The sequence below is a fragment of the Motacilla alba genome, chromosome 2 (assembly GCF_015832195.1).
Source record: "Motacilla alba alba isolate MOTALB_02 chromosome 2, Motacilla_alba_V1.0_pri, whole genome shotgun sequence".
Lineage (NCBI taxonomy): Eukaryota > Metazoa > Chordata > Aves > Passeriformes > Motacillidae > Motacilla > Motacilla alba.
The window spans coordinates 133,320,333-133,346,848 of NC_052017.1; the positions used below are offsets into that span (position 1 = coordinate 133,320,333).

General features: G+C 38.9%; 1 protein-coding gene across 10 annotated transcripts in view; it reads left to right on the top strand.

Annotated features, from left to right (window-relative positions):
• OXR1 (oxidation resistance 1) overlaps positions 1-26,516 on the top strand; it is a 259,358-nt gene that overhangs the window by 186,057 nt on the left and 46,785 nt on the right. For 6 of the 10 annotated variants that reach the window (XM_038127438.1, XM_038127444.1, XM_038127442.1 and 3 more), the window contains 4 exons: positions 12,633-12,715; positions 18,443-18,550; positions 19,654-19,773; positions 23,719-23,871. In XM_038127438.1, the coding sequence (XP_037983366.1) occupies positions 12,633-12,715; positions 18,443-18,550; positions 19,654-19,773; positions 23,719-23,871 (464 nt within the window). Of the gene's footprint in view, positions 1-34; positions 276-12,632; positions 12,716-18,442; positions 18,551-19,653; positions 19,774-23,718; positions 23,872-26,516 lie in introns of those variants that run through there. The other 4 variants (XM_038127445.1, XM_038127450.1, XM_038127447.1 and 1 more) reach the window with 3 other exon arrangements.

The following is a 26,516-nucleotide window of genomic DNA, read 5'->3' on the forward strand; positions in this document are numbered from 1 at the left end:
CGGCGGCGCGGCTCCTTTAAAAGGGGGCGGGGCCGCCCCAAAGTTTGCCCAAGTTGCGGCGCGGGCCGGTGGCGCGCGGGTCCCGGCCCGGCCATGGCGCCCCCCGGGCGGTAGCGCCGCCATGGACTCGCTGACCGCCCTCACCGGCAAGGGCGGCCGCCTGCTCCGCGGCACCGCCAGCCGACTCTGGGGCGCCGTGCCCGGCGGCCTCCGCCACGGCCGCTGCCAGGATGGCCGGAGCCGCGGGGAGCCGGGCCCCGCCAAGCCGGCGCCAGGTACCGCTGGGGAAGGGGCCGAGAGCGCGGGGGTGGCCGGGGGGTAACGGCGGGCAACGGGCGGCCCGGGCCTCCCCGGGCAGCGGGCTCGGCTCCTCGCCCCTCCCGAGCCCTCTTGGAGTGCGCGAGCTTCGGGGAGAGGCGGGAGCAGCTGGGGCAGAGGGTCCCTTCTCAGCCGGGAGCGTCCCGGGCTCGCAGCCGAGCCAGTCAGGGAGAGCGACAGCGGCTGGTGCCCCGCTCCCGGGCGGCTCCGAGCGGCGGTCCGGGAACGGCGAGAGGGAGGAGGCGGCGGGGGAAGGGGGCGCAGGGCGGGCGGGGAAGGGCCGGCACATGGGCCGGGGCCGGGCGCTGCTGGCGCCGCGCCGCGGAGCGGTTGCACCGGGGCTGCGTCTAACAGCAGAAAACCGACTGAAGGTCTTCCTGATTTCCGTGACACAACTCCTACGCTTCCTTTATTAACTTCCCTTTCCTGGTATTTTTGCAGAGCAGGGTGTAGGAAAGCACCTGGAGCACAAGCTCCTCAATTAGCGATGTCCTTTGTCTCCGAGGTTGGCTCTGCCTCTCAGGTGCTCCTGAGGAACGGGCAGCATTACTGGGAAGTAGACTGGCTCGGGGATGCTGAGGGCAGAAGTAGTACCTCTGCCACTCAGTGGCCAAACAGGTTAGTCAGGAGACAATAGTAGGTGACTCCTTGTCCTGTGCCTGGGAGGAAGAGGGCTGCTGTTGTCACCCCTTTTCTTGATAATGCTTTTGTGGCTCTTGGTATAGGTATTGTAAGTATCTGATGTGAGCACTTACATTGGCAAGAAATACCATGAAAAGTGGAGGGGTGGTCAGTAGATGCACACACCCTTGTTCATGCAGAAGAGGAGCATGCAGTGAGAACTCTAGAGAGGTAATGCTATTGATTGGAAGTTAAAAACAAATGATTGCTTGGAAAGAAAAAAAAATGAAGCTAAGTTTATGAAAGTGCTTTATAATAAATAAAGAGGAGTATACAAGGAATAGTAAATATTTTCCTTTTTTTTTCCCTGTTTTGAGAAGCTCTGTGTGCAGTGGATGCATGAATGTTTGTTATAGTCTGTAGGTGAGGTTGAAGTCAAGTCTCTACTGAAATAAAATAGTAAACCAGATTAAGTTTCTTTGTTATTGTAGGTTATTATGGAAGAGTAAAATAGTTATTTTCCTTGAAGGGTAAAACTAGGTCTGCTACACAGTGTGGTAATAGGAATGCCCATGCAGTCAGTTCAGATGTTGATGTTTTTTTCCTTGTGTGCATTGGGTCACAGTTCTTGCACAGAAAGGATAATTGGTAACTGGCTATATTTACATTGCCACTCTTTATTTATTTCATGTCCCTCCCCACAACATACACAGGGGGTGTTAGAGACAATAACTTGTTTCTCAGCAGTGAAATGAAGTACCTTGAATAAGGCCTCTGCAAACAGTTAAAAGACTTTTTGACAAACATTATTTACACTCTTTTTGCAGAACCAAAATGGCAGTAAAATGCTTTAGCATCTTTTTAATCTCTTACAAGGCCTTGTGTTCAGCTGTTAGTATAAAGAGTCTCCTGTGATACATGGGATTTCTTGGAGGGAAAGGCTCAATTTCCCCTCCTTCTTCTGGGAGAAAGGCTTAACTCAGACTGAATTGTAATGTTTTGGGTTTTTTTTTTTCCTCTAGTATTGAGCAGAAAATATATCTTCTCAGATGCTTTCAAAATGTAATGCTTAAAATTTGTGTTAATTACAAGTTCTGGAATGCAGGTGAGTCTTGGCATATACAGACTTTAACACACCTTTTTCCTCACCTAGGTGAAGCATGCTGTGCAAGGCAAGTAGACCTTGGCCTTCCTATGCTGCCTTCCCTTTCACAGGGTTTCTATCACCTATGGGCAAAAACAAACTCTTGTGACTATAGAGTTCTTCTGTCAAGCATTTTGCTGGCTTTTACAAACCACCTGTGCCCTGGTAATGGGTGCTGTGGAAGCTGTAACAATGATTACAATGCTTCGTTTGAAATCAAACCTCTGTTTAATTAGAGATGGGTCCCCTGGCATTAGCTTAAGACTTAATGGCAGATTCTAAATGCTCCAAATGCTTAGTTCTGCAGTGTTCTTAATCGAGGCCTACCTATTACTGTAGTTTTTCTTCCCCACTTAGGGCTTTCAGTGTTTTTTCTTTTTTTTTTTGGTTGAGTTTTTTTTTGAGTGGTTCAGTTGCGACTGTGCACTACTTGTTAAGAGAACAGTTATTCAGAAATGCCTTAAAACCATGTTTCAACTTCTTTGAAACAAAAACCAACTTTTTTTAGCTTCTACAATGAAGTATCTCAATTTAATTAATGTAATATTAATAATTTTACTATTATCATGCTTGTCTATTTGAGCAGTTGAACAGCTTTTCTATCAGGTTTCCAAGTTCAGGGAGGCAGGTCTGTTCAAATGCTGTGCTTTAAATCACTTCTTTGGACAGTCTATAGTCAGAACAGTCTATAGTATTTCTTAGTGGGGAGAAAATCTTCCAGTGTGTACTGATTAGTGCCATAGGAGACTGTAAACCTGTTTATCCAGTTTACACTGTTTGTGTCAGCAGCCTAGAGAGTGAAAGAACTTTATAAAGATTTTTGGTCTTTTAATGGTTGTGATGGAGGATAAAAATGCAAATATAATCAGAAATTCAAGAGAAAACATCTGACTTTAGTAAAGACACTCTCAGTGTCAGAGTGTAAAGTTATTTTTTAAAAAAGGCCTGTTAGCTTTGAAATATAACTTCTAAATATAATCTATTGATAATTTATAGGATGAGTTAGTGTTCAAGCCTGGATTTACCTTGAAACTTTAGCTAGAACAGTGTCATTTTCTTGATTATTGTTATGTACTATAGAAGTTAGCATGCTGAAGTTCATTTGGTTTTAGTTGCTTTGAGATGCAACTCAAGGCTTTAGGGAATATGTGATTAAGAATTATCTTTTCTGCAGAATTAACTTGAAGATTAACTTTAATTTGAGTCTTACCTCTACAAACCTTTTACTTAAATGAACCAGCAGCACATCCTGTAGTTCAGTCTGCTTTGCTGTGTAAGGAAAGTGTGACCAGCAGTTAGGGACATGGTTTTGCTTTTCTGTGGTGCTGCTGAGGCTGTACATTGAATGTGCTCTTTGGTTTGTGTACCACTGTTAAGGAGAGCGGCTGAGGAGGTACAGAGGGTCCAGCCAGTTTATCTAGGGGCACAGGGAATATGACTTGTGAGGCGGGGTTGAGGGAGCTGGGCTTTAGTGATGCAGAGGGGAGACCAAAGCACCTTAGAGGTAATCTAATTATGACCTATATCTGCCTAGAGGGACACACTCTTATCAGTGCTAGGAGATCAAGAGGAGCAGCAGCCATGAGTTTTAGCTTATGAGGTTCAAATAGACAATAGGACTATCGAAAAAACTTCACACAGACTGGTCTGTTACTGAGACAGCTTTAAGCTGACCTGTTTTGATGTTGGCAATAATTCTGCTTCAAACTGGAGGCTGGAGTAAATGTATCCAAGAGACTTCTCTTCTAAATAACCCTTTGATTCTGTGAGGTTATACTTTTGCACCTGGAGTCTTATGTGTCTTGCCTCCTAGATATTCACCTCACTTTGTGGAGGGAGAAGGTACACTGCATGGGTAGTGCTGACTTCCTTCAGCGTGTCTTTCATTAAGTACAGAAGTTAAATAAAAATCAGTGATTCAGAGACTCCTCTCAACCAGTCTGTCAGGGAAGTTCTTACAGCTGCCTTTGGTTGAAACTTTGGTTGTTGTTGTTTTTCTCCCTCAGGTTCAACTTGATTGTTCAGTTCTGAACCATCTGGCCTATGGGCTTATTTACATTTCTTTCATACCAGCTTTGGAGTCTGGATTGGTAAGGTTACCATCACAGTGTATCCAGTAAACTGTGGCTTGTCAGTCCTCGGTACTATGGTCAAGGTAGCAGCAGTACATTAGAAGGATAAATGTGCAGTGCCAACTTAAAATACATTCTTAAATTCTTCTGTAAAGTTAGTATCTTTCTTTCTTTCTAAAAATCTGTCTTAGAACAAAGCAAATATAAGAATAAGGCAGGTTATTTTCTCCTTTCATCTTTATTCAGTACCTCATTTTTAAGAATTTACCAGGTGTATGTTAAAGTAGGAATGAGGATTCAAACTGGAGAGACGCACTTCTGTGAGTTTTCTTGTACACACTGTTCCGGATGAAACACATATGAAATGTACCAACACCCTTTACAAAGACGCTAATGCTTTGCTTTCATGGCTGAAAATAATTCAGTTGGTACAGGCATAAGAAGCAAATGTGATCTTGGAATGTATCAAGCTGGTGACTCAGTCATCTTGTGATATGTTAATGTATGCACAAGCTCTTCTTCAGACTTCTGTGCTACTAGTGTGCAGGATTTCTTGAGTATTCCCTTGGTAGATGTGATGTTAAGTGATCTTTTACTTCAGGTTCTGCTTTGTACTAATGCATCTTTCCCTGCTTTTATTCGTCCAAGCTTTGGAACTTCAGAATTCATTGTGTGTCCTTTCACACAGCCTTTGCTGTTGATTGTCCTTTTGAATTTGTCTGCTGATGTGCAATTGAACTGTGTTAAAAACTAGTCCATTGGGATCTCATTAATATACCTCTCCATTCTCCTGATTTTTATTTCTCTCCTCTTCACTGAATCTTTCACATATTTCACAATTCTTTATCCAGTTTTTGCTGTTCAACAGAATTCTGATGTATTGAATGTTTAACTGAAGTTTAGTTTATATACTAATCTAGCAGATGACTGAAACATTTTTTCTGATATCCTTTGAGTGTATTACATTTTTATTTTACTGTGTTATATTGGTTGTGTTTTTATCTTAATTTTTCTGGTTAATTTCCATTTCTAACATTCAAACAGTTTAGAAGGTGATATTTTGAGAACCTGTGTACTCATAGCAGCAGTTCAGGTCACTACATGGATGAATCTTCTGTTCATCAGTAACCAACACACCTTGTGTTATATGTGTAAATGTCACTCTGGCTTGGTTTGATGGGGTGGCCTTATGTATCTGTATTGCTTGCCAGAAAAATGGAAGGAATCATACTTACAGATAACTCAACTTGCAAGTAAGATTGTTTAACCCTGCTAAAGTTGGGAAGATGATGACTTCAGGCTAGGTCTCTCAATGCTTTATTCTGCTTTGGAAACGTCCAGAGATGGAAACTGTGCAGCTGCACTGGTCATTTAGGGATTTTTGCTTTCTTTCTACTCAGAAGTGCTTTTGTTTCTTCTTTGTCTGTTACCTTTTGTTCTCCTGCTATATGCCACTGGAGAGGCTGGCTCTGTCATCTTGACGCCTCTGGGAAAGCTATCTAGAAGGTACAACATGGCTGCTCTTACAATTTTTCAAAACCACTTCTCCTTCAGACTGGAGAGGCTCTGTTTTCCTGGCCTCTTCTCACAGCCCCCAGCTACCTTGGTGTCCCTTCACCAAAATAGTTTTGTTTATCTGTGCCTTCTTTATATTGAATGGGAGCAGGGGGAGAGATGCTAAATCCAAAAGCATTGCAGTGCAAGGTGTGCTCTCAGTCTGCTGACTTCTGTTCATAGTAATACAGCTGAGGATGCTGTTGGCCCCGCCTTATTTCCAGGTCATGCTTCTGTCTCCTGTTTTGGCTTCTGCCTACCAAGACCCTTGGGTTTTTTTTTTCAGCAGAGCTGCTCCTTGGCTGAGCAGTGCCAACTGTACAACACCAAGGGCTCTTCCTTCCTGTGCAGAAGGCTTGTCCTGCTGAATTTGATTAGGTTCCTTTCAGCTTGCTCCCCAGCCTGTCCAGGTCCTGCTGAGCAGCAGCCCTGCCATCATGTATGTTGACCGGTCCTCCATTTATCTGCAAACCTAACGCAATAAACTTGTTCAGTAAGATGTTTACTGAGGCTCTGCGAATGACTCCACATCCAGAGCAGATCCCTTTGCATGACAGCAGAGCAGTTGTAGTGCACAAGTCAGCAGGATAAGCTGACTGACTTTGAACCCTTAGAAAGGGGTAGGTGTCATGGGCTTAAGTATGATAAGGCAAAGTGTAAATTCTTGAAGATATGTAAGGGTATAACTTGATATTGCTGCTTGATGGTCAAACTGCTGATGTGATATTGGGAAGGCTTCAGCATGTATGACTAAATGGGCTTAAATATTTGAAAGAGGTTGTTATTGGAAAAGTTGACTTGCTGTATCAATAGTGCAGACAAGATTTCTGCAAGTTTCCATTAAAAGATGTATTTGGACTGCAGAGAGATTTCACAGAAGGTGGAGATTGGAGTTGGGTGGTTTCTAATGTATTAAAGTGTATACATGTATATTGTAAATGGAAGAGGAAAGGAAACTTATTGTTGGTTAAGACATACTGTGGCGTAATCTGAAAATTTGGTAAAGCATTTCTGTTTACTTTGAATGTGAGATCTTATTTTAGAAGGAAGCCCATGTGATGCACATACCAGGAGTATCATGCACAGAGCACATCCTAGGCACTTGGAGAAGTGTCCTGTCTTAAGTTTGTTTCTCTTTAATTGTTTTTATTCCTGAGATCATAAATTTAATTATTTCTGCCTATGTGCTGTGCATCTGACTGGATAGCAGAGTGTTGTGTCTAAGGGGGATTGCAAAATTACCTTGGATTAATGATGTATCTCTGCAGGAAAAAGCTATTTTGATGTGTTCAACGTGCTGATGCAACATTAGCAAGGTCTCAGATTCATTGAGCTTGGGGGTTTGCTCGAGAAAAATGTGAACAAAAGCATCATGTGAAGAGCAGTGATAAGGATCAAGAGTTTTGAGAGCATGACTTGGAAAGACTGAATCAGAATAAATAGCAGTTGCTTAGCAAGAAGAGTCTGAAGGAGGCATTAGGACATTGCATTGGTCTGAAAGCCTACCATTTTGGCTAAAAAACTGCAAACTACGAGTATCTTGTAGGCTGCTGTTAGGGCCTCTGTGTCTGGTTCCTAAGACATTGGAAGATGACTGAAAATAATATTCCTGTAATTATTGTAAGCATATCTAACTGCAGGAGGGGAGAAGGGTTAATGAGACAGTTGCTGACTGAAATGTAGTCCCTGCTGTTAGGAGAGTCAGGTCACCAGGTCTTTTGGAATATAAAGATTTCCTACTTTAATCTCTTTTGTTTCTTTATGAATAGATTATAATGCTCTAATTGTTATTGGGCAGAACTAATCTAATAAAGATGTAATATCTGTGCTTCCTGTTTTATCAATTAGCGAGTTGTTTCCATGCACTGCTAAATAAAGAAGTATTTGAAAATATTTCAGACTACTTTTCTTACTTTGATTCATTATCCCATATGTGCTTCATATTTAAGATCCTGTGAAAAACTGTGTCCTAGACAAGAATTTGACAAAGTTGCTGCCTTTTCCTTTTTTCTGATGCACAAATGTGCAGTTCTTATTGGGGTGTTGGACAGTGGATGAATAATCTTTTTCTTACCTTCTTGATCATAACGAGCTTGATACTTCAAGCTCATTCATTAATTTTAAACCATTTGCAGTAATTGTGGACTTGTCCAGATTATTTGCTTTTTCTTGGAGGATACTTGTTTGGTTTATCAATTTATTTCTCTGAAAAAAAGTGATTTTTGTTATTTTTGTTACATGGGAATGAATGGCATAGCAGCTGAGAAACATCGCAAGTTGAGATTTAACACAGGCAAGAAGGTTAAAGGAAAGTAATTCATTTTGCTCTATGCAGAGCTTGTAGATCCTCACAAACCAGGAACTGCTCAGATCCTTACCTGTACCAGCTCTTAGGGCCAGAACTCCAAAGGATGTGCTAAAAGCATCAATGAACAGCAAATTTGAGTTCCACAATTAAGCTGAGGTGGCATACTAAGAAATGAGAAATGCCAGTCGTGTCATAATAATTTGAGCTGTCAATGCCAGAAGAATATTTTCAGTCAACCAAAATTCAGTGGCACAGGGCCATATAGGGGCAGTTTGTAGAAGGCCTGCTATAAATGCTAGGATTTGACTTCAGTTGTTTCGAGTTGAATGCCATTGACTAATTAATATTTTAATGTCAAAGCTGCCTTATTGAAAACTCTATCTTCCTAAAACATGTTCATAAACCCCCTTTTCCTATTTTGTATAAGTATATTGGAACAGTAAGTCCTCCTTTCTGTGTTGGATGATCAAATGTAATCATTCTTACGCTGCAGTCATTTAACCTCAAGATTCTGAGCCTGTGCATTCAGACTAAAAATTGGTCTTGTGTAATTTTGAATAGTGTGTTCTGCATCTTTCTAGTTCTAGTATTTTAAATCCTAGCTGAAATATTTTCTTGTCATTTGCGGATCTGGCATGCCCTTTTTGACTTCAGTGTTTCAAGCTGTTGTGGAGGCCCGCCCAGTCCTGTGAAGAGGTAGTTGAGAATTAAAGCTTGAATCCTGATGTTACAAAAAGTCTTGTCTTGTTTGTATCTAAAACAGCACAACTAAGAGCTCTGATAACGCAGCACCCCAGATCCTATGTTAAACAAGTTACTTGACTCTTGAGGTTGTGTTTAAGTGTGGTCAGTGGTGTCAAGTTTTTCTTGATGTGGTCTGAGAGCATCAGCCTTTGTTAGCCTCACTGGCTTGGTGCTGGTAGATGGAGCAATGGTTGTGTGTAACCTAACAAAACGGGTGCCTGTGCAACAGTTACCTGGAAAATAGGTAAAATTAAAGCATCAGACTCTTGTTGGGTTTGAGAACTTTGTAGACTGCTGCGTTCTATGCTGGCAGTTGTTTCTGCTTGCATGTGCTTCCTAGAATGCTAGGGGCACTGGAATGGCTGAAAGATGCATTTACTTTGCCCTCAAAAATGAATAGCTGGCTCATTTAGTGAGAGATAGAGGCTTTGTAGTGTGTCATCAGGGAGGTTGAATTCATGTTTCTACTGCCCTGACCTATTTTGACAGCTGAAATGTGTCCTAGTTTTGTTTCTGAGAGGTTAGGTCAAAATTGATATGTTCTGTATGAACAGATAGCTTGAGCACTTGGGCTGTGGGCAGAGGTGTGGATTTTGGTAGCTTGGCCAGCTGGGTAGTCAGCACACATGGAGCACAGTGTTGCCTGCCTCCATCTCTTGTTGATACAGGAGACTTACATCTTGTCAGGTTATGAAACACTTGAATCTGTACCCATATAGTGAGGGGGAGGTAATGCCTTCACAGACTGAAGGAATGGAAGTGGGCACTAATGGGAAGGGTAGGATTTACTGCCTTAGGTATGGGAGGGGAGGACATCAAAAACCCTATCTGTGGACTATAAACTCCTGTAAAACTTGTGGGAGGAGCTTTCCTGGCTTTCCTACAAGAAGCCTTCAACAGAGACCTGTCTTCCCCACCCCTGCCCTCTGTTTGATCATACTTTCCTGAAGTTACCAGAGTTCTCTCAAATCTCCAAAGATTGATGGCCTAGAATGGAAACCATATGAGAAGTGGCTGAGGTCACTTGGTCTGTCCAGCTTGCAGAAGAGCAGAAGAGGGGGACCTCATAGAGACGTACAGCTTCCTCAAGAAGGGAGAAGTAGGAGGGACTGGCACTGGTCTCCTCTCTCTGACCAGTGACAGGGCCCAAGGGAACACCATAAGACTGTGTCAAGGGAGATGTAGGCTGGGTCTTAAGAAAAGCTTCCTCAAACAGAGAAAGACTGGGCACTGGAAGTCTCCCCAGGGAAGTGGTTGCAACATCAAGACTGCCAGAGTTTGGGCAATGCTCTCTGGCACATGATGTGATTCTTGATGTTGTCTAAGACATGGCCAGGAGCTAGACACAGTTATCCCTGTGAGTCCCTTCCAACTCCAGTTTTTTTATGATCATTCTGTGATTCTAAGTCTAAAGCAGCAGTGAAGGTTCTTCTGCTCGGAAGAACAAATAATTTCCCATTCTTATTTCTGTCATGAGGAAAAGAAGTTGGTATTTGTGCAAGACTTCATTCTGCTGCTCAGTTACTGGAGAGGGAGAAGATAATTTATCTTGACCTCTTGAGTGGCACCTGTCTGCAAGGTCTTCAGACATTTGAGCCAGTAAGAAGAAAAAAGAAAGTTAAAGTTGGGTTGAGAAAAAAACCTCACAAACTATATTGGGCCATATACAACTGATTGTAGTATGGGGCTTCTTTACTTCCATCTAATGGAGGGGAGGAGGGGAAGAAGGTGTCTTGTTCTGGAATAAGGGTTCTCCATTTATAGGTTATTAAGGCATGTATGGCATCCTGGATGAGATCAGTCTATTTTCAGTTGCATCCTTTCTCTCTTTCTTAGGATTATTTGACCCAGACTGCTCTTGAAAGAAAATAATTAGGCTATTGGCAAAGCTTTGATAAGGGCTGAAAAATTTGGAACAGCTACAGTCAAGCAACTGTTAGGTTTTCTGTAGCTTGCTGAGGAGGCACCTGTTGTGCTGCAAGGTCAGGTAAAATTTTTGGTAACAAAAACATTTGACCTAGACAAGGAGAACATGGGCTGCTGCTAAGCCTACACGCAAACTTCTAGTGTATTTTATTGTTACTGAGTTGGCTTCATTTCCCTCAGAGACATTTGTAGTACATTTAAACATTATGAATATAATCAGAAATGAATGTTTCTTCCAACTAAGTTCTAAAAAGCTGCTATTAGTAAATAAGGGAAGAAGTACCTTTTAATGTATTGAATGAAGGTAGCAGTGTGCAGAATTAGTGTGTAAGTTTTTAGAATTGCTAGAAACTTCGTAGAAGTAGGCTTAGTCTTGAATGTTGTTCATAGCTATAAAAACGTATAAAAATGAATACCATCCATAGATCAGTTGTAGGTATGGATGCATTCTTCCTCAGGCTATAGAAAGTATGATTAATTAGACCAAAATTTATATCCTTTTTTAATCTACATAAAGAGTACCACAGAATTTATGTTGGGTATGCTAGAAATCACTACTTTGTTGTCCTGTGCAGCTTGTCTTACTTAGCAAATACAAGATATTTCTGAGGTAGGTTTCCTCTTGTGGATTTTTTTTTCCCCCTCAAGATTTCATTTTGCTTCTTCTTTGGCAGAACTTGCTGTGTAATTTGCATTGTGATTTCCCTGCCCTCTGTATTTTGATAGTTTTGGCTATCCATGTAGAAATTTGAGAGGTGGTGTAGGAAAGTTTTGCTGATACTTGTCTAGTCTCTTCCAGTGTTGGAGTTGTGATACTAATTAAATCTAATAGTGCACTAAAGATGCTGTTGGTTTGTAGCATGTTTCCTTAGTACTTCAGGTGAGGCTTAAATGGATTACACTAAATATTCTATTCTCAATGTAGCCATGCTAAAATATTTTTTAAGAATACATTTTATAAGGTTTCTTGCTTCTATTGAATTTGACTTGAAATATTTGAGTAAATTATGGTAAAAAAATGAATGTATCAAAATAGGAGTATAACTAATCCCATTGTAGCATGAAAGTTTAATGTCTCATTCACATAAGTATTTTGGGCTCCTTAATAGCAGATACTTGGTTGTTAAAGGTGGAGGCCGTGTGGTGGAGGAGATTAATTTAAAAAATCCATCTGTGTGTGTATAGATGTAGATACTAAAGCTCTCACTTTTCTAGAGATGTATGTGCTCTCTGTTGAAGCATATAACTACACAGGTGCATCGTGATTATCATAAATATCAAGCCAGTTAGTATAAAATAATAGAGTATACTTTAGTTACAGATGGTTGCTTGCTTGGCCAAGCAAGAATACAGAATACATCAGAATACAGTGCTCCAATAAAAAACCAGTTTTTCATTTGTATAATTTATGTAGAATCTTTAGTGTTTATTTACTAGCTCTGTGTGTTTGCTACAGATATGATAATTATGAATTTAATACCGATGCTCTTTATTTTATAAAAAAGCTTTAAATACTCTGTACTTATCAAACAGTGACAAAATATCTCCAGTGATTAGATCAAACATGCAGGAACTCAAGATCTTCTCCCCTCAGGTGAAAGCAGACTGGGTATGATACTAAATCAAACACAGCAATTCCAGAAATGTTTCTTGCCTGATGGGGTCAATGTCCTATTTAGTCTTCATTAATTGCTTTCTGGATAGCAGCAAGTATTTCTGCAGTTAGTTGGTTTCCAGTTATCAGTTGTTTGTATTGGTCAAATTCTTAAAGCATTGCAGAGGAATGAAGTCCCTATTTTAGCAGCTGGTGTCTGTTGGAATCAGCAGGAGTAAGCTGTGTAACTGGTGGATTAGATGTCTGCCCACGGGGCTGTAGTCAGCAGCCTGTGACAGTACTGAGAGAGGAAAATGAATTTAACACACACATTGCCTCAATTTTTTTCAGATGCTGGCCAGAAGAAGACCCCAGACAAGAAAGATGGGCGACGAATGTCTTTTCAAAAACCTAGAGGGACTCTTGAATATTCTGTAAGTTACTGCTTTATTGTTAAATGTTACTGCAAAGCAAATGCAGGCTAAAAAGTTGCATTACAAAATATAAGTGAAACTATCATGTGTATTGCCTTTAATGTTAGAATTCTGTGTATCTGATAGTTCAGTTTGATAGAAATTAAATCAGGGGATTAGCTGGTAGTACTAATACTGTTTTTTCCCTTTAAGTGCCTTTTTTTTTCCTTAGAAATTCCAAGCTAATCAAACTGTTGACTGGTTCACTTTTAGGTAACTAGTTAGAAACAAATAACAATAGTTATATAATTATGTGCAAGTTCTCTGCTTTCAGCATTATTAATAAACTGTTGCTGTCAGGAGAAATAACAGAGTAAAGTTGGAAATGGAACCTCTGTCTTGATACTGACTTTCTGGTATTCTTATAATAATTGCCGTAGATCTGTGCCTTTTACTGTATAACTCAGTTTCTGCATCAGTATCTGAAAATGGAGCCTTTCTCTCCCTGTTCTGTTCTTGAAATGACCCTCAAACTGTGCTGCAGTCAGCTTTCACATTTGTGGTTACTAAGGGAAACAGAAGTGAGAAGTATCTGTCTTGTGTTATGTACTGGAAATACAATTAAGCCCATAAATAATGCTTATAGAGTTGATGTTAAATCAGGGATGGTCTGCCGCAGTTATCTTTGAATGCTTTTGAAGCTGGACATGTTAAATAAAAATGACAACTGCTTTATGAGAAGTCTTTACTTGACCTCTTGGTGTTCTCTTACTCCAAGAATAAGAGATACAGGAAAGACTTAACTCTGTTACATTAAGCCAAGCTGTGATAATTGCTTAAGTACTGAGAGGGCTGTGATAGTCTTTTGGATAGAGACAGAGTGTGTGTAGTGGAGCAAGAAGCATTTCATTAGCGTGCCTTTTATTGGAATTTGAATATAATTCTAGCCTGCCCTAAAGACTTCCTTGAAGTTGGAATTCCAAACAGAAATTCCTGCTGCTTAGATACTAGCAGTTGAAGAATGTTAATGTAAATGTGACTGTTGTTGATGTTATATTAACTCCATTTCATCTGAAATACCTGTGAAAAACAGTCAGGTGTAGCTCTGTATTACTGGCATCCACATTCAGTAAATCCAGTAATTTGGCTCTTGCCACCATGTGAGTGCTTTCACTTTGGTATGTAACATTCCAGGCAAAGTAAACGCAACGAGCTTTCCTTTTTTTAACTTGGTGTGTGTTTGTGTCAAGTTGTCATGTACTTCTGCAGGTTTTTGTGTTCCAGTAGGTGGAGTTTTAGATCCAAAAATAGCTTTCTTAATATGTACTGAAGTATGCATCACTTCCTTGTGAGTCAAAAAAGATGATTCACGGGAATCAAAGGCTGTTTGTCATTCAACTTAGTCCACCTTCTAAAGGAGCCTATTGCATGTATGGAACATCGTGCATTTCAGCTTCACAAATACTGTATTCTGTCAGGTCTTGCTGTACATTTCACTCATGAAGCTCGTGAAACACTTGAGTAGCATCATGTTTGGTTAATATTGTGTGCATATATTTTAATAAAATGCACAGATATATAACCTTTAGGAACTGAGCTTATGCTCACTGTAAGAGAGGTCTGGTAGCTATTTTGGTAATATGCTACTGTTGTTATTTATTATTTTATTATATGTGAAGAGGTGTGCTTGTGTCTTGTTTCTGACTTCATCCTACTTCCTGTCACAGTGACGACACACGTGTGCACACACATGTATTTATGTACCTGCATGTGTTGCTTCTTTGAGAAGTAGTAGAGAGTGAAGGCAAAAACCAAATTCCCTCTCACCTTCCAGCATTGGTGAAATTAGTGGGGTTTTTTGCCTTTTTAAAGATAATTTAATATGTTCATTTTTCCAGTGGCTACATGGTTTTAGAAGGGAAGGTCTTCTTTGTATTCATGAAGTTTGGAGTGAGTTGGCATCTCACTTGTGCAGACTATGGGGTTTTAATATGAAGTAGACTTCACACCAGAATTTTTTTAGAAAAAAAATTACTATGGGACAAATAAACAATAAAGTAATTTTTTTCTTTAAAGCTAAAGACAGAATGCAGTTAATGTTTAAGATTTTAATTGAAAATTCCCAAGGCATGGAAAGTTGAACCTTGCTGTTCTGTATGTAGCTGCAGAGAGAAGACGTCAACAGATATGGTACTAATACACAGAAGTAAGTCCTGAACTGCCTCTAAAGGATACAGAAAAAAGTGGTTTATTTTTGCTGATACTGCTCAGAAAGTGGACAGATATCTTTTATAGAGTTCATCCTTTTCTCAATGTGAGTCAGCATATTAGATGCAAGTTGATATTGCCTGTTATTTCAGAATTTACAGTTGCTGCTCAAGCCATATGTTTTCCCCTTCAGCTTTTTGTGTTCCATGTTGTACAAACACAAATGGTGCCTGCCTATAGGAGTCAGAAGAGCCAGCTGTGGGTAATGGAGCATGAGCAGAGTGCTACTTACTGACACCAGTGATTGTAGCATGCTAGTAGTCTTGTGACTTCAGTGAAAGCCTTCTAACTGCCCTTCCTTTTGAGGAGAAGAAAGAAGTAATTGTGGTTAGTTACAGATAGGTTTGATTTTTGTTTAGAAAAATGTTTGCAAGTGAGTAGTTGAAATGGCTGATCTGGTTTATGACTATTGGAGTGTCTAATCTAAGCTCTCCCTTTATCTCTCTGGGGATTGAAGGCTGTGCTCTCCTGAAGTAGTGAGTAAGTATTTAATACTCAGATTATGTTGTCCAGGTTAAGGAAAGAGCCCAGTATCAATTCCGGAAGATCGCAGAAGCCTTTAGTAGACCATAGCCTCGAGACTGACTTTTCAGCCTGTATATAGAGAGTGCTAAGGGTTCTCTTCTGGTGCCACAAGTTCTATTGCTGTTGTAAGCCTTTACATGCTATTTAGAAAGCTAAGCACTTAGGAGTTTTGGTGATAGTTTTTTTTAAAATTTCTTGGCTCTTCCATTTCAAACCCAAGGAGTGTGTTCTTTTTTGGCTGCCGCTTTTCTTTGAGCATGCCATTGTCATAATCTTTTAACCTGCTTTGGGGAATAATGGAAACATAGATCATAATGGTGATGTTACTTCATGTGTGTCTTTTACTAATTATTTTTGAAGTTGGCTTTATGATATTTACAGGGTTTGTTTTACTGATGTTGCATACTATATAAATTAGGCCTGTTACCATATATAACTATATTAACTAATTGTTATTTCTAAAGGCTTAGGTACAGTGCCAAAGCTGTGTTATTTGCCCCCTTTTGTTCTCACCCGTTGGTTTTTTTTTTAGTCTTCCTATCTGTTTAATTTTGTTAGTGTTTTAATGCTCTTAAACTATGTTTGATTTTCCGACTCTTGTACATCTAGTGTTTAAATTTAAAAAAAAATATTTCTGCACTCTGATCCATATGTATTTGATGTTTAGTTTTTAATGGAGGAATGAGTGAATTCTGACTGTTGAGATGAAATTACAGTAAAGTTCATTAAAATACCAGTAGAATAAAGTTTTTAATAACTTTACCATCTGTTGATCTGAGGGAAATGAAGGCAGTTTGAACCAGAGACAGTGGTGGCTGAAGTTCTCTGTCTGCTGTTATGCATAAGTGCATGTGAGAAACATGGGTGCATTCTCAATGAAGATTTAATATTCAAATATTTATATAATATTTTTAACATTCAGAATAGCATTTAAGTAGCTTCCTCAATATATAGGAAGTTTATTTTCTGAGAGGGAAGGAATAACTTCTTGCCTTCTCTTGTGGTAGTGAATTGATAGGGAAAAGCTGGGAATCCATGGTATGTGGTGGCACTATTCAAATCTTGTTAGTTCCCTGCTTTTCTACAAAGTTATTCTTTGAGGTTTTGGCTGTTCGGATTCTACTTTTTAGAACAGTAGGAGGGCCTGAGAACTGGAAAATAGGCCTTGGAATCTAGGAAGATACTTCAGTAAGTCTCTGTTATGTGAGCAGTGTCATCGTTTTGAGAAGGTACCTTTGCTGGTCGCTAAAGTCCCATGTAGTGTGGAAATTTGCCTGTGCAAACTTGACAGCCAGACAAAAAGGAAGCTTATACTTGCCAGTGTGTCTCTCATGAGTGAGATAAACCCTTTAGTTGCCAAGCTATTTCATAAGATATTTTTATTTCAGGAGGCTGTAAAGAGTGAATATGCGCTAAAAAGGGCTTAAGCTTTGTGGTTTGAATGCTTTTAATTTGTTTTATGTCATAAATTGGTCTAAAATCTCAACTGCTTCAATGATTAGGTGATACATAATATTTACCTAGCAGCTGTTGCCCTTCAACATTTATGTGAGCGCAAACTGAGGCAAAACTTCTGAATTTCACTTCACAGTTTGTTTTAGCAAACTTTCTGTATCATCTAGAGCTTCTGATGGAAATTTTGCTGTTCAGTGATTTGGTGGTTAGTTTTGTTATGGTCTGTGAAGCATGTAGTACATATCTGGTCTTGTTACAGTCCTGTTCTGATTTCTGCTGTAGTACCAGTTAAGCATGGCATATGAAAATACTCTTTTCTTCTTTTGTTTTGTGTTTTTTTTTTTAATCTGTGATCATATAGTACTGAATGACTGAGAGCTACTACAATACAGTCTTCCATACTCGAAATACTAGCATAGAAAGATGTTTGCTGCTTTGTTTAGCTTACTGGCTTCCTGTATAAAAAATCTTGAAGTAGGTTTCTAGTCCTATATTAAAAAAGCTAATTGCCTTTTCTTTGGCAATGTTTATATCCTTTTGTTAGCGAATGTAGGTTGAGAAGTGCATCTTTACAAAACTATATGGAAAAGAATTTTCTAGGTCTACTTACATTTAGCTGCAAATATATCTTTAAGTTATATAGCTTCATCTTGTCTTAACTGATAAAATCTATTTTTTCCTGGTACAGTGTTTATGAAGTCTTGTGCCATTATGCAGTAAACCTTTTGGTTGTTTGTTTCCTTGTATCACCTTGTATCACTAAGGCTTTGAATTCTTTATTCTGAAATAGTCTTTCTGTGTAAAACTTTTTTCCTTTTGCTTTCTTCTAGTAAGTAATTTTGACTACACTTTGGGAGATGGAGGTCAGAATCTGAGCTTAAAAAAAATGCTTTCCTTGGCTGGGAATCACTTTCTCAAAATGCTTATGCTCCATCTGCTGTCATAGTAGTCGACCTGCTTTGCTTCAGCATTTTTGCATTTTCTCAGTGATGGATTTTGCCTAAAAGTCAGGGTCAAAGCAGAAGCCTATTTCAATAGTAAGAGGGTGTGTTTATTTTTATAGAGAGAACTCTTCAGCTTTTCTGTAGGTGAAAAGTGGAGAAAAGCAGTTGAAGAGGGAGAATTAATCATTCTGTGAACCTAGTCACAATGGTGTATTGCCCAGTGATAACCAGCAGTGCATTTGTAGATCAGAAGTTCTGGTGCAGTAGCTGAGCCGACAGCTCAGACTGTGTGACTGACACTTCTGGCCACTGGAAACAAAGTGGGAAGGCATGTGCTTTTACATGGGGTTGCAGTAGACTAATATTTAGGGGATAGATATGGTTTTTTTTGGGTGGCTTTGTTGTGTTTTTGGGGGGTGGGCAGTCATAAGAAATAAAGGTATTAAAGTTCATTGGAATCTTGGTAAATCTACACATGCTAAAATATGTAAGCCACTATTTGAACTAACTTCTTACAGGTCTGTTTTGTTTGTTTGTTTTTCCCCAATTGATACAGGTGGAAACAAGAGATACTTTAAACAGTATTGCCTTGAAATTTGATACAACACCCAATGAACTGGTTCAATTAAATAAGCTTTTCTCCAGAGCAGTCGTTCCTGGACAGGTACTATTACGCTATGTATGTTACTTACTCAACAAAGTCCTCTTTTACTATAGTTCTCATTCCTACCAGAGTGCTAAAGTACTTCTCTTACTGATTTTCTTATTGGCTTTGTAAAAGAGTTTTTCCTTTTTCTCCAGTCTATTCCTTGTGCTTATTGAATAACTGCCTGAGAGGAAACATGTAAGGAAGCTACCTGTGTCCCTTATATAAGATCAGAGGACTTTTGAAACAGATGTACTTAATGGTACAATAATAACACTTAGATACAAGCCAGATTGTTGCTTTGCAAATATAGCAGGCTGTTCATGAACTCTAGCTCAGCAGACACACTCAGGGCAGAGCTTACAAACAACATTCCGTGACTGTGTGTTACTGCCCGCAATTCTATTTTAATAAATTGAATAATGTTTATGTTCTGCTCTGGAAACTTGATTTTTTACCAGCAGTATTTGAATTACCATTCACTTATTATAGGTCACCATTGCCTTTTTTTCCTCTCCTCCTGTTTTTGCCTTCAATTTTCACTTCTCCTTAAAAGCCAGGAGTGGAAACAAGTGGTCAGCTGTGGGTATCAGCCATTTGGCATTTGCCCTTTGTTTGATGAAGTTCTGTGTTCATTTTTGATTGCTGCAGAACTTTCTCTAGGTAGATTGAATGTCTACCGTGGCTAAAATAATGTATTGAAAGTGTGAATAATTTCAGTTGAATTTTTTTTTTATATTCAGTTAGTCTGTTTCCTTATTGCTCAAATAGTAGAGTCATAGCAAGAGAAATATTTGGACACATCTTCCTCAGACACTCTTATTTCTGTAATGCTGTATACTTTTAATGCTTTCTATCTGAACTTCTTCCTCTGCTATTATGACTGCAAATCAAAATTGTATCAATATAGCATTTAAAGCTTGAAATCCTAAAATTTCAAGTACTTTGTTTAGTGGTTTTTTTCCCCTCAACTCATAATTCTTTTAGAAGCAGCAGGAGCAGAAATGGTTTTGTGTAGCTTATTTCAAGAAAGCATAGTAACTATAGCTTAACTGGTGGGAAATCTAAAGTAAATCTGAAAGCATAAACTAACTTCTAACTACATTATATCTTCTTTATAGATTTTGTATGTTCCTGACCCAGACTACATATCTAGTGTGGACAGCTCCCCCTCTCTAAGTCCTGTAAGTCCCCTATCACCTACATCTTCCGAAGCAGAGCTTGACAAGGCTACAGTAAATGTAGGTATACCTATTCTCCTTAAAATTAATTTTCCCTTACAAGATAAATGTTACAGCTGCTATGCTTTCTTCTTAAACTGTACTTTTATTTTGGGGAGAAAGTATTAGACAGTACTTGGAGTTGAAAGTAAAATGGCTCATTTAAAAAAGTAAATACAAGATTTTAATCTTTGTAAATTATAGTTTTCAATGTGAAAACTGATTTGAAAGCAAATTACTTGTAGCAAAATACTGTCATTGCACACATTAGTTACTGTTGCATTTCTGTATTTGTTACATTTCAGAGCTTGTTAAACATTTCTCTCTAATCTTATTGACGGTTTTGGCAGAAAAGATGTATTGGCAGGAATGCTCTGTTTCCTCCTGCTTGCTCTAGAGGTGTCAGAGAGGGTTCTCTAGTTTCATTTCGCAAAATGAAGTTAAAAAGGGGGGTTTTGGTGAAGGACTAATACAGAATTAATTGTAGCTGACTTTTACTCAGTAGTTCTACATTTGTAGACTTTCAAAATGCTAAAAATGTTTAGCCACATGCATTGTGCTGTAATTCAACTCAAATGTAGAGTTTTGGGTAGGAGCTGGCTTGTAGAAAGAAGTGTGTCTTTCCAGGAACACTGGTTTGCTGTCAGCAGCATCCCATAGGGAACAGTCCAACCAGTAAGATTCAGTGTTTGAGCCTGAGCTGCTCTGCAGTTTTTGCAGCTATGATCTCATTTGGATGCTTCTTCATGCATCACCACTGTTCTTTTCCAGTTATTATCTTTTCCTCTCAAATAAGAAATGTTCTTGTTAGCATATTTTTGACACTACTCAGTCAAGCTGTCAAACATCTGTTCTAGGATTCTGTATGCTCAAAATTTAGGAAGGTTTGAGACTTAAAGCATTTGCTTATATGACTTGGTCCAGACAAGTTTAAATATGAAGATTTTGCTTTGTTGCTGATGAGGTTCCCCAGCTGCATGACAAGGTCTATGGTGGCCCTTCTACTGAGAATCACTGTTTGGTTTTGCTGTCATATCTTTTCTCTGTCTTAGCATGCCACTACTTATGTCTGTCATTTGTGCTGAATAATTCCTTTTATGTTTGATGGCAAACTGAGGGTGGTGTAGCACAGTAAGCAGACTCGCCTGCAAGAACACATTCTTGTATCATATATCTTCTAGCTATATCAGTCTCAGAAAGACCTACCCATGTAACTAACATATTTTGTAAGAAGTTACTAGAGGGAAAAATTATAAATTTTACTATTGGAAATCTGAGCTTTTCCTACAGATTCCATGCCAGAAAAATACCTTATTCTTTCTTTTGTCAATTATTTTGTGTATCTCTTAGCATATAGTAGATAAGGAGATGTAAACATATCTGTAATTTTTTTGAAAACTTTTTGTTGTCTGTATGCTCCTATGGGAGATAAAAACTTGCAAGTGTAGAAGAAACAAAGTAAATGAAAATACTTAAAAACCTCTTCTGCAAAAGATTTTTTTAGTGTAGTCAGTCCCGTGCTAGCAGCAATTGGAATGTTAAATTTAATTTAGCTGGTCCACAAAATAGTTATGTAACAATAAAGTATCTTGTTACATGTCGTGGATCATCACAAGCAGTTCTTCAATGCTTCAGGGAAGGTCAGATTAGTAATGAGACAATAAGTAATATAATTATTTTGGTTCTGAGGCCTTTGAAAGCACATCTAAGGAAAGAAGAAATATTTGTCAAAAAATCAAGGAAGAGAAATTACTTGTACTTGTCAGTGTGGTCTGTGTGCGTTTGGTTTTGTTTTCAGTCTTCTCTAACAACTCAAAAGGCACTCAACTTCCATGTGAGCAGTTAAGGCTGGAGGGTTTTGTTCTTCATCATAGCACCTGTCTTTCATGTTTAGTTTTTTCTCTTTTTGCTGGTTGCTGTTATTATGAAGGAGCGAATACTAGTATACATTCTCTAATACGCTCTTGATTTCTGTCTTCTTTGACTGTCCCCCCGTTTTTACTCCAGAAATGCAGTTTAAATTTGAGCATGTTTGAAGGTAAAGATCTGTTCTTCCGTCTGTGTAATGTAAAGGAGTCTTCTCTCTGCTTTGTTTAATAGAAATCAGTGATTTCTTGCTACAACTTTAATAAGAAGGCTAACAAATATTTGAATGCCCGTTCAGTCAGAAATAAACTGGCATGTTCTATTCTTGTTCTTCTGTTTTATTGAAAATTGGAGTAGCTTACCACAGCCATGTGGCTGATAAAAGACCTGCAAATTTTTTTGTTAAAGCTGGGGGGTTTCTGGTAGGTTTTTTTTTTTGTTAGTTTATTTTTTGTTTTGTTTTAATTTTGCTACACCTAAGCTAAGATTTCATTGTGTATTTCAATAGTTTTGTTGCTGTCAGTAAGACTATGTAAGAACTAGCTTAGATTTTTAAGCTTTTCTGGTGCTGCTGGGATTTTGAAAGATTTCTTCATTCAGCAGTCTTAGGCACATATTTGAGAAGATCCTATATGCTTTGCTACCTATAAAGCTTAAATTCCACTTCAGAATAATACGTAGTGACAAGGGCATCATCATTAAATTGGAAAGTCTACCATTGTGGTGGTGCATCTCTCTGCCTCTCCCAGTATGTTCCCAGGACGTACTGGGATCTCAGATTGTCATGTTGGCAGTATGATGAGAAATAGCTGGCTTATTCAGAGTGGCCTTGGATATCAGCTGAGCACTTTCAGAGCCACTTGCTGAGTTATGTTTCATGAAAGTGACCCTGTAGTTTTCAGTAGGAAGGCACATGCAGAAGGAGAATTAATCTCCAGGAGATTTGTTTCCTAATTGTACCTTGATTAGCTTTTTCAGCAAAATTCAGTTTAGTGTTCTGTATATTGTTTTGGTTTTTTGGTTGATCTGTAATGAAGGTTGAAAGATGCTGGCAAAGGCTAAAGTAGTGCCAGAGAGATGATGAACTGAAAACAGTTGTGCATAATGTTCCTAGATATGATTAAAGGCATTTATCTGCAATCTGTACTAGTGAATAGAACTGAACAGGAAAGCAGAAAACCAAAGGGAACATGGGAGTTCCTGTTTTCTAAAAATAGTAATATTTTATTAGTAACTAAAAATAGCAATTATGCATGAAATGGAAGTCTTTAGATGTGGGTGAAGCTCCAGATGTGGTTTCTGTGCCTATAAAATAGGCTTTGGTGAAGTCTGTCTGTTTGTTTATCTTTGGTTTGAAAACCAAATTTTTGTTGTCTGTCCTATCCCTGGTAGGGTTCTGTGTTCACTACTTAGTTGGATATACTGTTAGACAGTGAGGTAGATAACTCTATTATCTTCCCAGGGAAGTAATGAAGGTAAACCTCTGAAGGTTAAATCCAGGCATGTGAATGACAAAGATGGTTGGAAACAGCCAGAGGGAACTTACCAAGGCTATATCATACCTGACAACACTGATTGCTTTCTGTGAGGAAATGACAGGCTCAGCAGATGAGGGAAGTCATGTTTCTTACCCTGACTAGAGCCAGGCCCTTGACACTGTTCCAAAGCAGCCTTGTTGAAATACTGGAAAAATGTGAACTGAATACGTAGAGTAAAACATGGGCCAGAAAAGTTGCCAGGATCATTGTGTTCAAACTTATTCACCATTTGTGTATGTGATTGTTTTTTTAATCTTTTGTAGCATCATAGAATAGGTTGGGTTGGAAGGGACCTTAAAGATAGCCAGTTCCAACCCCTCTGCCATAGGCAGGGACACCTTCCACTAGACTAGGTTACTCACACCCCCATCTGGCTTGGCCTTTAACACTGTTTGCTGTGTTGGTGGTCAGTTTCAAATCCTTGAGTCCCCGTTGGGGACTTTTTATAATCTACCCATCGGTGACCTGACTGGTCAAATTACACAGCAGAAAATCTCCAGAAGTTGATATTGAAAAAAGCAAGTTGCTAAGTTCTTCTTTATTTCTTTATATTTCTTTTCAGGATTCAGATGGAGTTCAACAGAAGGAGTCAGCTGTTTCACCAGCACATGCATGTGTTCGTCCTTCAAGAGTGGTATCATCCACCTCCGAAGAGGAGGAAGCATTTACAGAGAAATTTCTGAAAATTAATTGCAAGTACATCACTAATGGCAAGGTACTGAAACATTCAGGTTTTACTGTTACTGTTAGGATATAATAATAAAGCATGTTTAAAGTAGAAACCAAGAGTAGACTTTAGTCAGGGATGAATAGATGAATCAACTCACGTGCATATGTCTGTATAAATATACTAATTTTTTTTTACTCACTGTTTCCTTTGGGTTCTCCAGGCCTTTTGGTCAGGACACAATTGATGCAAGCAGTTATGTGACAGACATCCCTGATGCTGTACTGTTACATAAATCTTGTATGTTGAGGGCATGAAGTCTGTTTGTTCCTTATGTTAGTATCTCTCTTAGGTAATTTTTTTTACCTACAGTGGACAAAAACATGCCTTAAACTGTACTAGAAAATACGCAGTTGTGTAGCTTTGCTTTTTTTTTTTTTTTTTTTTTTTTTTTTAAGCAGAACAAGGAGAGCAGAATAAACTTCTGATTCTGCAAACAAGTTCTGTATTGTTCACCATTTGGTTTGGTGTGGTATGGTAGAAACCTTGATTTTGTTTTTTTCTTTGAAGCAGTTACAGTTCTCTCAATAGCATCATTACACAAAATGCCTCCAAGTTAGGGCCATTTAGTGAACCTCTCTTTAGCTCATAAGTTCACAAGTCTTGCACAGACTTCTAGGGACTGAGGTAAAGTGTTTTGCCATTATCTCAGAGCACTTTACCAAAAATCAGAATGTATTGCTTCCCTATCTCACAGAAAAAATACTATTAGACACTATGAAAAATGCCTTCACTCAATGAATACAATAAAATTCAAAGTACTTGTAATACTTCTTCCTTTGCCTGAAATTCAGGTGTGTAAATAGAAATACTGCTCTTTCTATGCTGTTCAGCAATAGATTTCCAGATAAGGTACACTATATTAAGAATCTCCTAAAACTGTGATTTTTGGTTTTTTGGCTGATGGGGAAAAGATTGCAAATCTATGTGTGTCTGGGCTTGAAGCCTTTTGACAATATGGGTGTATTGACAAAAGCGACTTGTTAGGAGTTGGTGAGGCAAGTTTTGTTTTCTGTCTTTTACTTTGTTCTACTTTGCAGGTAATTTTTTTCACTTGTTACATTCTGTCTGTGGGAGAATTTTTTAGGTTGATCCTAGGCACATACTTACTTATCAGTTTTAAGTACTGTTATGCAGAGGAATTCAGACCTGTGAGCCTTTGTTAGAAATTCGATGTACTGAAAAAAATCTAGGGTTAAAATTTACAGCATATTATTTATGTGCTGTAATTTCTCCTCAGAATATTACAGGGAGTATTAATGGTCTTTGACTTGCAGCATTACAGCCTATTTTCTATGAGCTTCAGGGAGAATTCTGTTTCTAAAAAGTTGTATAACCCATTGCAGTGTCTGTCTATACTTGGGGAGGTGGGTGGGAGAAAAATGAATACTGACTTGCTCAGAGTTGAGTGCCAGATCTTGTAAGTTTAGCATGTAATTTAGACTTTGTGCCACATCAGGTACGAATGTTCTCTTGAATGTTGTCTTGCCTCTCCTTGATACATTTCCTCATGATGCAGGATGATAAACTTGCAAAAGTTTTCTGGAGAAAGCTTAAAAAAATTCATCCTCTGCTTCCTGCTCTGAAAGTGATTTTTGAAGCTCATAGTTAGCCATTCTTTAGGGCTTCAGCTGTGAAGTCTGTTATCACTGTGACTGCTGCTTGTGAACTGAAATCTAGTGAAAGCCTATTTTTCAGTGTGTCTATGCAAAAGGGCTTTCATGAGGGTCAGATTGTCTCATTTCTCACTTTTTAAGACTGCTTATTCTGAATACGGTTGGAGTTTCATTTAGTCACACTAGTGACTTTCTGGACAAGCACAGAGGGATTCTCTGAGGAGCAGTGTTTGGAACCTGGAATGCTTGCTCTGTTCATTGCACTTGCTCTGTGTTAGCTGGTCATGGCTACTGATAGAGGCAGGGTCATGTGAATATGCCACATTCTGTACAGGCAATAAACCAGTGTGACCGGCATGCTGCAGTCACACCTTGACTTGCTAGATGTGCCCTGTCTTACAGCTGCACTGTTGGCTTCTGCTGTGGAAAAGTGTGCTGCTCTGGGGTTTTTTCATTCTCTGCACTGTTTTTTGAGCTGAAAGAAAGGTACTTTCAAAAGTCTGCTTGATTGTAGCTGAAACTAGTAAGGGAAGTTTGGAATTCTTTGTCATTTTTGCTAACTTACTTTACTGTTTTGAAATGTAGTAGGTAAAGGAAAATTACTAATACTGAGGCTTGAAAAAACCCAAACCACTGACCTGGAAATGAAAGCACAGAAAACACACATTTACTGTTCATTAAGTGAAAAGGAGGACATTGAGTTTCAAAACTTCTACAAGAAACAAGACATAAGATAAATGTTATTTTCATGATAAAAGCTTCATAAATAATAAATTACAGTTTTTATTCAACCTTGTGTGTTCAAGAATGTGATGGAATTATTTAGAGAACTTATCTTTGAAAACTTCTTGTTAGGAGTCCTTTCAAACTTTCTTAGAACTGTTTTACTGAACTGGTTAATCTTAATGTGTGGGTTCACCAGTGTGATAGTTTGGCTCTAAACCTCCCTTTATAATGATTGTTCAGATTTCTGTCTCAGGTATTGCATGGGAGTTAGAGCTTCCATTTCCTTAGGTG